We start from the raw sequence: 15,766 nt of genomic DNA, 5'->3' as shown, positions 1-15,766 counted from the left end.
CTATTGGTTGATGCCCTGCATTCCATTGTGATGACTCATGCCCAGACGTGGTAAACACGGCACACTAACACAGTAATGCATTTGCTATAACACAGCCAAAAAACTAAAATAAAACCCTTCTAAAAGCCTGTATCACAAAAATTTAAAAAACGCCTAGGGGTATTTGCCCACTGTACCTCCATACCAAATTTCAGAACCTTAGGCCCTAAAATGAAGAAGCTGAATCCGTTTAAACTAGAAAGGCCAACATTCGCTTCGGAGCAAATGTAGGAATTTCACTCCATACCCTTCCCCAAACAAAAATGAGAGATTCTAAATAAATCATACTGCAATTATACATGGACAAGCTGTTTGAATCTCGACAGGTATTTACAAAACTGGCACTTGGCAATTATCTCCCTTTTTTTTACAAAGATACAACGACACGCACTTTAAATCTCGACAGCTTTACTTTACTTCACTTTTGATGACATTATAACTACTACTAACGGAAGCAAAATTTTCACGGCCTGAGAAAATGGACATGTTCACGGAACTATATATTCACGGTGGTGACAGTTGCAGGAAAAAGAAAGGCCAGGAATTATTTCCTAACTGTAATGATAAGTTCACAATACAGAGGTGACAGTGAAAACCGTGAACATTGACCCCCCGCTTGCGTTGCGGTACAGTGAAAAAAAATCGGGAATTACAGCAATCAATTTACTGAGTATGTTTGCTTAGTTTCCAGATGTTTTGTACTTGTAGTTTTTAAATGAACGAAAACCGATGCGCGCACAGATGTTACTTTTGTGACAACATCAAAGTGATTTTGGTTTGTATGTTGAAAAAATACAAAAGACTAACATTCGAAGTTATTGAAATTCTTGAGTAAGAACAATCAGTTTTGGAATGTTAAAAGCAAAGCAATGGATATTAAAACGAAAATGTTAAAATTAAATGTTGAAATTGTTAAAATGTAAAATGGTTAAAATGGTTAAAATTGTTGAAATTGTTAAAAATGTTAAAATTGTTAAAAATTGTAAAAAGGATAATTAAAAATATCCAGTGTACCGGGGTTCGAACTCGTAATGTCTGGACTTGCAGCCCTGCGCGTTACCAACCGAGCTATCTGGACACGTTTCCATTACTCTCTGCATTGTATGTCATATAAAGTGAACAACATGGCGGTAACGATCGCTTCAAGTACTAGTAAGGGACTTTCTAGGAGATACACTCTACAATTTTGGTGATTCTTCAGAAATCGATAACAGAATATATAATACTAGTCGGTGAAGATTGTGGAAAATTGTTGATACCGTGGCGCGCGCGCGTGCGCCGACGATACACATTACGTACCGTTGTTTACAGTACTCGCGGGGCGCAGGTCATTGACCTCCCGCTTGCGTTGTTCCAACAGAGAAGAGCAAAATATCTGCCAGTTTTTGCGTCAGATTTTCAGTGTTTGTTAAAATCATATACAGGCATCCATGCAGCTATAATTCTTCCAACTAGTTCGTAGTTAGGTGAAATGTTTATAGGAATCACACGAATCGGTATCCAATATCAGAGTATCAAATAGTAATGGCCCACGGCCGAGACCGCGTGGACCAGCCGATGGCCCACGGCCGAGACCGCGTTGACCAGCCGCGCTGGTAATCCCCCTATGGTACGTGAAAATGGTAGTAAATAAATTAATTAGCCAACAGCCAATCAACAGCCACATCTGCAAACATGACCACACCTGCTTGTATGCCCATATTTGGGCCTTCCCCCGAATTCCTTTCTTATTACGTCACGCGCGTACGCCCCCACAGTACTTTCCTATGGGGACCACTAAAAAGCAAATAAAACGATTGTAAAAGCTTGTATCAAAAAAATTTAAAAAACGCCTAAGGGTATTTACCCACTCTACCTCTATACGAAATTACAGGTAATTTCGCCCCAAAATGAAGGAGTTGAATCAATTTAAAGAAGTGGCAGGAGGAGAAGGAGAAGGAGGAGGAGGAGGAGAAGAAACATCAGAAAAAGCAATATGGGTTCACCACCACTTCGTGGTGTGGTGAACCCATAAAAAAATAGTAATCTATGAGACAATGAGAAGTCTAGTGCAAGGACAAAAGTGTACAATAAATGTGTATTTTGCATTACTATAATTTGCATTATTAAATTAGAATTGATTAGAGCATGCATTTTCCCAAATTTTAATAAAAGGAATTGCAATTATTACAGCAATTCTTAATACTGTTGGCAGCGTTTAAAGAAGTAATTAAGTTTGTATTTGATGATCTTTTAATAAAAGTTGCTGTTGGTTTTGAGCTTTTGTCTTTTGTTACCGTTGTATACTTAAGCTCAAATCATAAATATACCATGATTCTAGAAACATTGGTGGGTATTGGATTTTATAACTTAAATGGAATTTTGAAAAATGTTAAGATTTGTATCCTTAACAACTGGCCGCTTTGCAGAATTGCATTCATTAAAAAAATCCAAGAAGAAAAAAAACGAAATTTCAAGTTAGTCATTTCCGAGTCAAGAGAATAAATATTCTTTTAATTTAATACCGTAATAATCAATTGCGAGACGCCACCAAGCTTACAATTTTATATAATTAATAACACAAGTTTACGAAGTTCTCACTAGTATAACCCCCCATTTCATGTCGCACTAATCAGTGGTAACAACTCTTCCCATGCTTGACCAGCATGTTGATAATTTCCTTTGGCTTCTCTTTATATCGGTACTGTGATGGGCGGAGACGATGGAGGGATTCTCGGTGTAGTATATTTCGGAACTCCAGGCCCAAACTGACCCCGTACATCGCAAGAAGTCACCTAGAGGCAAGTCGAGCATTCATTAAAGACACCCCTAAAAGACAAGAACAAGGCACAAAAGATACTACTAAGTCTAAGTGCGTTACATCAAATCCGGAGTATGAAAACAGCCAATGAACAAAACGTGAAACCCAAAAATCATTCGTTTCAATTTTTCAATAATTAAGAAATGTAGAATGTATGTATGTATGTTATGTATGTATGTATGAATTAAGTGCTATACTTGTCTGTAATTTACATTTATGTGTTAGTCTTCCTCCTGTTCTTGGCCGCTTAAAATCCGATTATGTAGTCTAAGGTGTCACATTGTGAACAAACACCTATGATGGCGAAATAACCTCTTTTCTACTATAATTTTGCCCCAATTCATGTTTAACAAGGTTTATGATATCAAAATTAGAAAACGATCAATTCTTGCTTTTTGGCCTGCCTTGTTTTTTACAAGTAAGTACAAGTAAGTTTTTTCCCTATTATATACGATTTAGAGTCTGAGGAGTATGTCATCTATGCAATTTACTGTGCTTATTACAAGTACGGTATTATTCTTTATTCAATAAAAATGGTCACGAAATCGTCTCAATGTAATGATCCCCATGACAATTGTACCTGCAATTTATCCACTATCCGCAAGAGGTCCCTTCGTGCCGACCTTTACAGAAAGCTCTAGTAAAGGGTACACACAAGACAATGGCTTGTATACTAAAATCTTTCTACTTTAAAGTTAATTCTGTTAGTAATAAACAAACATTCCCCTTATATATATTTTGTTTACGCGGAGGTTTAAATGTAAAAAGGAAATCAACCCGAAGGCACGCTTTTTGGACACATTTTAGACGCTAGGTCGGACTCTTTTTAGACTCTACTCGGAGTAAGACAGGAAGGAGACCAAAAGAACCGACATGGGCATAAACTGGCTATCCGTTGAAGCATCGCCTTTGTACTTCCGTGTGGTCCAGGATTTTATTCTTGATTAAACAAGAAATGGAGTTCTTATACTTGGCGACCCCGACTGCAATTTAAAGACGACGAAGATTTGAAGAAATATGAGAACCCCAGAGGTCACCAGGTCAACGCTGAAAGCCTAAGGGGCAAAGTTCAAAGCGTGTCCGCCATATTAGATCAGGTTGTGGTACGATTTTACTCACTGTGGGTGCAGATATACAGGACCGTCGATTAACTATGGCAACAGCAGCTCTTTCAGAACTGGAGATGTTGGAAGTGCTTTGCTCACAGTACAACGGAACAGCAAAACTCGATGTTCTTTGGCAACAAGAGTTTCAGCAACTTGGGTTGGACTTTGATCAAGCTTCATGGTGGTTTCGCCAACACCCAAACAAGTTCCGCCTTCACGAGACGACAAATGGTGAACCCGTGGTTTCTGTTATGGTCCCGAGAGCACGCCTTTGCTTCGGCCACACTACCAAAATCGGATGTAAGAAGGGAAACCAGTGCCGCTTCTTCCACCTCTGTCGCAACTTTCTGCAGGGATCCTGTAACCGTGGCGCTAGGTGCAAGTTCACCCATGACTTACAGAGTGAGCAAGCAGGAACAGTTATTCGTGAACTTCAACTTGATAGTCTACAGGACGATGAGATCATCAATGTCATTCGCTTGTCAACACCTAAGGTGTGTCATGCGTACAACACCGATAGATGTGTTACAGCTGACCTGTGCCCTGACGTTCATATTTGTTCAGACTTCGTCAGAGGTCGCTGTGCTACGAAAAAAGCGTGTCGACTAAGCCATGAGGGCTCATTTGATACTCCACAAACACGTAGGGTTTTGTTCCAGTTCCGACTTTTCAAAGCAGATCAGCGAACTGTATTGAAGACGTTACTGATTCCTCCAGCAACTGTAGTGACACGACCACCACCAAACGCCCAAGCTAATGCATCCACACTAGCGGTAAAACCCAAGGCTAAAGTCCACGATCCAAACAAAGAACGTATCTTGGACAGTGATACGACCATTTGCGAAGGCTTCCTTTCCGGGAGATGTCTCAAATCTCGACTGTGTGGCCACCATCACATTAGGACTCCTTATTTGTGGCAGTACCAGGACGTACAGTGTCAAGGTGTGAATTTTCATTATTTCCACAGAAAGTGTTTATATAATGAGTGTTTACAAAAAAGGCCTAGACCCCATGTTTGCATAGGGATGGAGTGGAATGTGTTTATTTACTAACTCGTTCACTAATTGATTTATCCACATATACACTCACTGTTACTTGCCCCCATTTACGTATTCTAATATATTAATTGAATTGAATTCAAGGCATTCATTTATTTGTTTGTTCATGTGACTGTGACTCGCTCCCTCTTTATTTAAACCTTAAATCTATCATTCGCAAAGAAGGGTATGTTTTAGGCTGTTTGTTTATGTATATGTGGGTGAGTGTTTGTGTGTGTGTTTGTGTGTTTTGTGTGTGTGTAGGTGTGTGTAGGTGTGTTTGTGCATATGCGTGTGTGTTTGTGTGTGTATGTGTTTGTGTGTGTGTTTGTGCGTTGTGTTTGTGTGTGTGTGTTTGTGCGTTGTGTGTTTGTGTGATTGTGCGTGTGTGTGTGTGTGTGTGTGTGATTCTGTGTGTGTGTTTATGTGTGTGTTTATGTGTGTGTGTGTTTGTGTGTGTGTGTTTGTGTATATATATATGTGTGTGTGTGTGTGTGTGTGTGTGTGTGTGTGTGTGTGTGTGTGATTTTCAGTGTTGAGTATGTGTTTGTGTGTTTCTGTGTGGGTGTCTCTTTGTGTAAGTATGTCAAGATGAACATCGTTTTACATAACTTAAGGACTATATCTTAATAAATAGATATATAGTGCGCAACATCTGTTATGTAATAGTTTATTAACCTGACATATAAATGTAATTGTAGTAAACGCACGACGACCAGGCCGGATATTCTAGCTTGCTAACGTTTGGCCACTACATCTGTTATGTAGTAGTAGTATGTCTATCTGAATTGTAACTGACACTGTTAACTGTTCCGAATTGTTTATGTTATTGTTGTGAGGGCTATCCCTTTATAATAGCCTCCGGCTAGTTGGGCAGTCCTGGCTGCATACATATGTGTTATCAGCCTAATAAATCAAATCAAATCAAGACATGCTAGAAAAGTCTTCTTAAGATAAGTACTAGCATTGTAATTTGGTAGGGAATATAATCATTGAATATAACGTCTAAAAAGGGATACTTTTTGCACAATCGATGACGATTTTTTTTCTTCAGTCATAACCAATAGAAATGGTGAAACTCGAGTTACTTTAAAAATTCCATTTAACCGTTTTCCATTTATCCTTTTTTAGGTAATCAATGGGTGAGCTTCAGTCCAGAAGTTACATCAAAGATGGAAGAAGTCTTCTCCCAACCCTCTAATGCCAGCTTCAACCTCGGTGACGTTGAATCAAGCTTGTAAGTATTTTTACTAAATTGTTTTTACCTTTAACATTTCAGATAATCTAGTTTTGCCTACCTTAGTGACATGTTCTATCATATCTACTATATCTCACATACCCCACCCCCCAAAAAAATACATATATTTCCTGCCGCTGCCATTGTATTATCTTACATTTTTGTTGTTGTTGTTGCTATTGTTTTGCAGAAATGGCTGGACGGTTCACTTCGACACAATGGAGTTAGAAATCTCCGATTCCCCACCAAGAAAATACGTCTGGATCCGTCGGCTGTCTACCCCATCATCTGCCCAGTCTGCCAATGGAGCGTGGTCAACGAAATGGGTGTGGTACTGGGAAGACAAAGCATCATGGTGTGAATATGGCAGTACCAAGGTTTGGCATCATATTTTATTGCCTATTCTATTTGGGCCATCCGGATAATTTCTGACAGGAATGGGTTGTTTGACAAAAATCGGTCTTTATTATAAGGGTTTACCACAAAAACGTTTGGTATTATTTTGGCCTAATAAGATGTCACCTTGTTGAATGCCCTAAAACTGACTGGATAAGCTGTTTCTGAAAACATGGACAATGCTTGATAAGCAACATGCCTAAAAAAATTCAATGGCAACAACATCATTGTTATTAAAAAAACAGTTTGGTAAAAGGGATAAGACTGTGACTGTGATAGATGATCAGTGTAAAAAAAGGATTTGAAGTTGTTTCAAATTAAATACAAATACACAACTGTTGTTTATTTTTATGGCACCAAATTAGAACAGAATAAAATAAATAACGCACATGTACAATGTCTTTTTTGCTACAGTATGTATCACCATCTAACATTACGTCTGATGATATAGAGCGAGCGTACCTACAGAAACAGTCCAGCTACAACTTCCGAACAGACGAGTTCCCCTACATTCTTGACTTCACTGGGATGTACCAGCAGAACTTGAATCCGCGTTACTCTACCATGAGACTTGTGCGAAGGCGTCCAGTATTTGTCCAATTTAAGACAGCTAGGTAAGACCAGAGGCAAAAAAAATGGAGATTATATACCCTCTGCAGCCTTTATTTTTAAGCACACATTTAAAAGACAGACAAAAATTAAAATATGCGATATTACCTATACTTTGAATCTATAAACAGAAAAGCATAGAATCACAGTAACAATTTACAAGTTATAACTGTGTGTCCTGGTAAAGGAGTTGCAATAATGAATAAATCAAGTTATAATTCAAGTTATATATGTATTTTATTTGACTTAATTAATATTTGACTTAATGATAATATGTGTTTTATTTGGCTTAATAATTTAAGTTTATTTGACCTAAAATAATATGTATTTTATTTGACTTAATAATTCAAGTTATATATGTATTTTATTTGACCTAACAGCACCACGGACACAAGCCAGCCCTCATCTATGACAAAAGGATCACTTCCAACATCCTGGAAACCAATGCCACAGAACAAAGCCTTCATTACAGTTCCTCTGGCACCTACAAACTCAGAGTTTAAAGAGGTATGTCTTTTGGTGTATGGATGCATTTTCAGTATTAATGTATGGAGCCGTATGTTGGATTAGCTTTTCAATTGAATGGTACGTGATCTTTCTTCTATTGCTAAAAAGATTCCCTTTGGTAAAACACTCTTCAGGCACAGTTCACTTCACTTGTTTTGTGAAACTGCCACATGGTTTCCTACCTTCTTCCTGTTAAGAAAGATTTTGGCCACACCAATTTTATTTGTTGGTTCTCGGTTTCGCCTCTTCATTCTGATTTGTAAAAAAAAAAAAAATTCTGGTTCTGAATCAACTCAAAAATGCACATGCTCATATTTGCCCCCAAAGTAGTTACAGTTTAATTTCTTCATCTAACGAATTGACAGTGATTTGATTACATATAAAAAAATACAAAACTTTTGCCAAATCCGCCAATACATGAAGGTGACTTCATTGCTGTAGAATGCCAACATTCATCCATATACTTATACAAGCGTTGATGCTTGGGCCTGTGGGTCATATTGAACCTTGACAGACGATGGGAAAGTACATTTTCCCTTTTTTCAGGTGGAGAAGCTTTTCAGACAGACAATGGGAGACGACAAGGTCAATCTAAAAGTTGAGAGAGTGCAGAATCCGCGCCTCTGGGAGAAGTACAAAATGTGAGACATTTCTTTTAACGTTTTATATGTTTTTGTGCTTTTAATGCATGTTTATATTACAAAATCCACAATAAGAAACAATTGCATGCAGAATTCTGACTCTAAAGAGCTAAACTGTAATTTCTAGCTGTTTTTTCAAATTACAATCAATGGTGTCTGTAGTACGTTACCAAACAGCATTTTATGCTTTTAAATAAAAACATGGTGTGTGTGCACCATAATTTGTGATGTTAAGAAGATTGTATGTAATCATGCGGCCACCTCTGCAGCGGTCATCTTGCCATTGTGGCTACATGTTTCCTGGTCCCTCAGATAACTATTCTGTTGATGGCCCAAGTATTTTAGAGACTGCATAGTGTATTGTTATTCATAATGTGACCACTTGTAATCATGCTTGTTCTTTTAACCGATTTTTTTTTCAGAAATAAACAACAGATGCAGCAGAAGTCCATGAGCAGCAAAAGCAGAACAGGTGCAGGGGGCAAATTTCACCATGGTACTTTTTATTCTTGTTGAATCATTTTTAAATATATTATAAGAATATAGAAACAATTAATTTATAGTTAAACTCAGCAATTAAAGTGTGTTCTATTATTTTACTACATGTAACTGTTCCAGGATTATAGTAAGAAAATGTGCAAATTGCCAATGAAACATTTTCATAATTGTAAAACAAATTTCTCAGAAAAGATGTTTATACACATCACCTTTGATAAATAGCACTGGGCAAAATGGCTACGGATCCCGGCAGATACCGTCGCATCCGTCAAATCGATCCGTCACGGATGCGGAAGATTTCGAACAAATGCGAACAAATGCCAAATCAGTTAAGGATACGACAAAATCCCCAACGGATGTGATACCGTATCCGCTCGGATAGCAGATACACTATGGATACGATGTTTTATATGCTCGAATCCCTAACTGTAAACGAATACGGATATATCATTTGCACGAATCCTTAAATAAAAACATTTGCAAGGATCGAGAGGAATAAACTTTTTCATTCACTCATTCAATTTTCTTATTAACATAGACAGGTTTAACAGTGCCCACTCTATCAAAGAAGTACATTGGTGGTTATAAGGATCCTGTCAAATCCGCGTTCCGTATCTTCTACGAATCCGCTAGCCAAATGAACGACCAGGGATCCTATCAAATCCGCTATCCGTATCTTCTACGGATCCGCTAGCCCAACCCACGACCAGGGATCCTATAAAATCCGCTTTCCGTATCTTCTACGGATCCGCTAGCCCAACCCACGACCAGGGATCCTATCAAATCTGCTTTCCGTATCTTCTACGGATCCGCTAGCCCAACCCACGACCAGGGATCCTATCAAATCCGCTTTCCGTATCTTCTACGGATCCGCTAGCCCAACCCACGACCAGGGATCCTATCAAATCCGCTTTCCGTATCTTCTACGGATCCGCTAGCCCAACCCACGACCAGGGATCCTATCAAATCCGCTATCCGTATCTTCTACGAATCCGTTGGAGAAATGAACGACCAGGGATCCTAACAAATCCGCTATCCGTATCTTTACGGATCCGCTAGCCCAACCCACGACCAGGGATCCTATCAAATCCGCTATCCGTAGGCAAATTATGCCATAACATCACCAATTCACACACAACTTTTGATCAGGTATGTATCTCATTATTTGGAACGACTCAATTTTGTCAAGTGAGGCAAAAAAATCCTTCTGTACAAGAGTGGACCAGCAGATACGTTGTCGCATCTTTGGGGTATTTTTATGTATCCTTTAAGGATCTGGGATTTGTTTGCATTTGTTCGGAATCTTCCTGTATCCATGACTGTGTGCAGTTGACCAAAAATGCTTTTCTTGTGTCATTTATGCAAATTATGCTATAACATCACCAATTCGCACACATGACATCGGGGGACATTGCGGCACCTGATGAAAGTCGTTTCGAGCGAAGCGCTTGTCGTTTTGCGAATTCCAATTTTTCAGCCAAAAATGCTTTTCTTGTGTCGTTTATGCAAATTATGCCGTAACATCACCAATTCGCACACATGACATCGGGGGACATTGCGGCACCTGATAAAAGTCGTTTCGAGCGAAACGCTTGTCGTTTTGCGAATTCCAATTTTTCAGCCAAAAATGCTTTTCTTGTGTCGTTTATGCAAATTATGCCGTAACATCACCAATTCGCACACATGACATCGGGGGACATTGCGGCACCTGATAAAAGTCGTTTCGAGCGAAACGCTTGTCGTTTTGCGAATTCCAATTTTTCAGCCAAAAATGCTTTTCTTGTGTCGTTTATGCAAATTATGCCGTAACATCACCAATTCGCACACATGACATCGGGGGACATTGCGGCACCTGATAAAAGTCGTTTCGAGCGAAACGCTTGTCGTTTTGCGAATTCCAATTTTTCAGCCAAAAATGCTTTTCTTGTGTCGTTTATGCAAATTATGCCGTAACATCACCAATTCGCACACATGACATCGGGGGACATTGCGGCACCTGATAAAAGTCGTTTCGAGCGAAACGCTTGTCGTTTTGCGAATTCCAATTTTTCAGCCAAAAATGCTTTTCTTGTGTCGTTTATGCAAATTATGCCGTAACATCACCAATTCGCACACATGACATCGGGGGACATTGTGGCACCTGATAAAAGTCGTTTCGAGCGAAACGCTTGTCGTTTCGCGAATTCCAACTTTTCAGCCAAAAATGCTCTTTTTCATTCATTTATGCAAATTATGCCGTAACATCACCAATTCGCACACATGACATCGGGGGACATTGCGGCACCTGATACAAGTCGTTTCGAGCGAAACGCTTGTCGTTTCGCGAATTCCAACTTTTCAGCCAAAAATGCTCTTTTTCATTCATTTATGCAAATCATGCCGTAGCATCACCAATTCGCACACGACTTTTGATCAGGTATGTATCTCATTATTTGGAACGACACAATTTTGTCAAGTGAGGCGAAAAAAAACCTTCTGTACAAGAGTGGACCAGCAGATACGTTGTCGCATCCTTGGGGTATTTTCATGTATCCTTTAAGGATCTGGGATTTGTTTGCATTTGTTCGGAATCTTCCTGTATCCATGACTGTGTGCAGTTGACCAAAAATGCTTTTTTTGTCTTATTTATGCAAATTATGCCGTGAGATCACCAATTCGCACACATGACATCAGGGGACATTGCGGCACCTAAAAAAAGTCGTTTCGAGCGAAACGCTTGTCGTTTCGCGAATTCCAATTTTTCAGTCAAAAATGCTTTTCTTGTGTCGTTTATGCAAATTATGCCGTAACATCACCAATTCGCACACATGACATCGGGGGACATTGCGGCACCTGATAAAAGTCGTTTCGAGCGAAACGCTTGTCGTTTTGCGAATTCCAACTTTTCAGCCAAAAATGCTCTTTTTCATTCATTTATGCAAATTATGCCGTGAGATCACCAATTTGCACACATGACATCGGGGGACATTGCCGCACCTGATACAAGTCGTTTTGAACGAAACGCTTGTCGTTTCGCGAATTCCAACTTTTCAGCCAAAAATGCTCTTTTTCATTCATTTATGCAAATTATGCCGTAACATCACCAATTCGCACACATGACATCGGGGGACATTGCGGCACCTAAAAAAAGTCGTTTCGAGCGAAACGCTTGTTGTTTCGCGAATTCCAACTTTTCAGCCAAAAATGCTTTTCTTGTGTCGTTTATGCAAATTATGCCGTAACATCACCAATTCGCACACATGACATCGGGGGACATTGCGGCACCTAAAAAAAGTCGTTTCGAACGAAACGCTTGTCGTTTCGCGAATTCCAACTTTTCAGCCAAAAATGCTCTTTTTCATTCATTTATGCAAATTATGCCGTAACATCACCAATTCGCACACATGACATCGGGGGACATTGCGGCACCTGATAAAAGTCGTTTCGAGCGAAACGCTTGTCGTTTCGCGAATTCCAACTTTTCAGCCAAAAATGCTCTTTTTCATTCATTTATGCAAATTATGCCGTAACATCACCAATTCGCACACGACTTTTGATCAGGTATGTATCTCATTATTTGGAACGACTCAATTTTGTCAAGTGAGGCAAAAAAAACCTTCTGTGCAAGAGTGGACCAGCAGATACGTTGTCGCATCCTTGGGGTATTTTCATGTATCCTTTAAGGATCTGGGATTTGTTTGCATTTGTTCGGAATCTTCCTGTATCCATGACTGTGTGCAGTTGACCAAAAATGCTTTTTTTGTCTTATTTATGCAAATTATGCCGTGAGATCACCAATTCGCACACATGACATCGGGGGACATTGCGGCACCTAAAAAAAGTCGTTTCGAGCGAAACGCTTGTCGTTTCGCGAATTCCAACTTTTCAGCCAAAAATGCTTTTCTTGTGTCGTTTATGCAAATTATGCCGTAACATCACCAATTCGCACACGACTTTTGATCAGGTATGTATCTCATTATTTGGAACGACTCAATTTTGTCAAGTGAGGCAAAAAAAACCTTCTGTACAAGAGTGGACCAGCAGATACGTTGTCGCATCCTTGGGGTATTTTCATGTATCCTTTAAGGATCTGGGATTTGTTTGCATTTGTTCGGAATCTTCCTGTATCCATGACTGTGTGCAGTTGACCAAAAATGCTTTTTTTGTCTTATTTATGCAAATTATGCCGTGAGATCACCAATTCGCACACATGACATCGGGGGACATTGCGGCACCTAAAAAAAGTCGTTTTGAGCGAAACGCTTGTCGTTTCGCGAATTCCAACTTTTCAGCCAAAAATGCTCTTTTTCATTCATTTATGCAAATTATGCCGTAACATCACCAATTCGCACACATGACATCGGGGGACATTGCCGCACCTGATACAAGTCGTTTTGAACGAAACGCTTGTCGTTTCGCGAATTCCAACTTTTCAGCCAAAAATGCTCTTTTTCATTCATTTATGCAAATTATGCCGTAACATCACCAATTCGCACACATGACATCGGGGGACATTGCGGCACCTAATACACGTCGTTTCGAACGAAACGCTTGTCGTTTTGCGAATTCCAACTTTTCAGCCAAAAATGCTCTTTTTCATTCATTCATGCAAATTATGCCGTAACATCGCCAATTCGCACAAATGACATCGGGGGACATTGCGGCACCTGTTAAAAGTCGTTCCGAGTGAAACGCTTGTCGTTTTGCGAATTCCAACTTTTCAGCCAAAAATCCTCAAACGAACTTTTTTTTTTGGTTTCGAAATGATGTCTAATCATCATATACTCATCTTATTTTGGCGTGAAAATTGGAATATCAATAAGGCCACACCAATCTAATTTCTTGGTTAACGGATTTTTCTAGAAAAATAATGGAGCGGGCGGGCAAAAGAAAATAAAAATAGGGCTAGGCATCCTATATATTATGGCCCAAAATGGTATGTTAGGAGCCATGAAGTCAACACCAGGCTGGTTCAAAATTTAAACAATGAATTTTGAACTTTTAATGATATCATTGCATTGAAAGATGGAATAACTTTAACAACTATTATGAAAAGGACTGTTTTCAACCGTTCAGGGCAAGATATGAGCATTTTGCAGTTGATTCTGAATTTTTAGTTTTATTTGCCAATAAAAAAATGAAGCGGGCGAATCCATTTAACAAGAAATTAAGTTGGTGTGGCCTAAATATTGCAAAACATTAAACATAGACCTTCTTAGACCCACTGATGAAAGTTTTGTCAACATCCAGGTTTTCTTCATACGGAAATTACTCTCGAATATCTCAACCCTTCAGTTTAGTTGAGTCTGCAATGCTTATTCAGGTGTAGTCTGTAGTCTTTGGTTCTTACTTATTCATAGTTCATACCAATTGGTGTTGAATGATATTTACAACACAAATACAGTATTAGATTTTATCTAATGTAACAGGTTAAATGCATACCATGGGATATTATGTGCCTCCAATAAGCTTACTATAAGCCTTTAATTTATTGAAAGGTTAACCCTTTGGCATGTATCTTTGGCTTGTTTATAGTAACACTATCTTTTGCTTATTTAAGGCAAGGACACTTAAGAATCTTTGGGATTGCATTTACTGAATGAAAAAATGATCTTGATGTTTGGTAGTAGTCTGGGTACCATCCAGATTTTCGCTCCGCAATGCTTGTAAGAATTGTTTGTACATTTTTTCGAGCGTTGCACAGAAAAAATCCGGATTGTACCCAGGCTACTTTGGTACCAGAATTTCACATTACACACATATTTTTGGTACCCTGGTAACTGAAAATTACCTAACTATAAAATATATACTGTATTACGTATCTATACATTATTGAAAATTATTGCCCAATGTCTTATTGTAAAAAGAATGTCTTATTGTAAAAAGAATGTATACGGTTCTATAACATTACATAGTAGCAATGATAATAAGTAACAGAAGAGATAATAATAATAGCTGTGGAAAACAATCAAGCTTTTTTGGTTTGACTTATCATTAGAAGATGAATTCATCTACCAGCACAAATACATCTAACTTTACCATACCCTACATGGATAGTAACCTATACTGGTAAGTCACTAAAAAATGATGGTATATGGTTTCTATCAGGGTAGGCTAAATGTAAAACAAATTGGGTAGGGTAGGATTTTGAGGGAGGGTCCTCACATAATACATGACACCTTGAGGCTGGGGCTGGTCAACATAAGAAACTTTATTGAGTTGTCAACACCTCACTACAATTGCAATAGGCTCAATGTAGGCACTAATACAAGTACATTTTACTAATATGTATCTGGGACACTGCCAGCATTAATATCAAGTCAACATGCCGACAGAAGTCATGTTTTAACATCATACACATAGGTACAGTATAACTGGAACACTTTTATTTATTTATTTATTTGAAATTGCAACATGGCAATACAATGTTGCCGCCAGGCAACTGATAGCTGATATTGCGACATCATATACAAATATACACAGACACATACATCATCATGTAATCACTTGTGCAATACAGCCAAGCAATGCATATTGGCTGCCAATCAATGTGAATAAACAGTTTCAGTTTCAGTTTAAATTTTAAGACAAACATATACAATTGCGGGACCTAGCTTTCTCTGTCTAGTTTGCCGCAATATACAAGACAAGACAAACACGCACTGGAAACTGGAACACTGCCAGCATTAATATCAAGTCAACATGGACAGAAGTCATGTTTTAACATCATACACATAGGTACAGTATAACTGGAACACTGCCAGCATTAATATCAAGTCAACATGGACAGAAGTCATGTTTTAACATCATACACATAGGTACAGTATAACTGGAACACTGCCAGCATTAATATCATGTCAACATGGACAGAAGTCATGTTTTAACATCATACACATAGGTACAGTATAACTGGAACA

General features: G+C 38.7%; 1 protein-coding gene across 1 annotated transcript; it reads left to right on the top strand.

The window, feature by feature from the left end:
* The first annotated feature begins 6,119 nt into the window (after positions 1–6,119).
* LOC109475737 (poly [ADP-ribose] polymerase 12-like) lies at positions 6,120–8,376 on the top strand. The gene is made up of 5 exons (XM_019776500.1): positions 6,120–6,219; positions 6,410–6,596; positions 7,030–7,229; positions 7,605–7,731; positions 8,278–8,376. Exons 1-5 carry the CDS (start codon positions 6,155–6,157, stop codon positions 8,374–8,376), a joined length of 678 nt encoding a protein of 225 aa, XP_019632059.1. The 5' UTR covers positions 6,120–6,154.
* The last annotated feature ends 7,390 nt before the right edge of the window (positions 8,377–15,766 follow it).

This window comes from Branchiostoma belcheri, unplaced genomic scaffold, assembly GCF_001625305.1.
Source record: "Branchiostoma belcheri isolate BF01 breed outbred unplaced genomic scaffold, Haploidv18h27 scaffold348, whole genome shotgun sequence".
NCBI classification, from domain to species: Eukaryota; Metazoa; Chordata; class Leptocardii; order Amphioxiformes; family Branchiostomatidae; genus Branchiostoma; species Branchiostoma belcheri.
The sequence above is the reverse complement of the archived record's forward strand: the minus strand, read 5'-3'. Positions and strand labels throughout refer to the sequence as shown.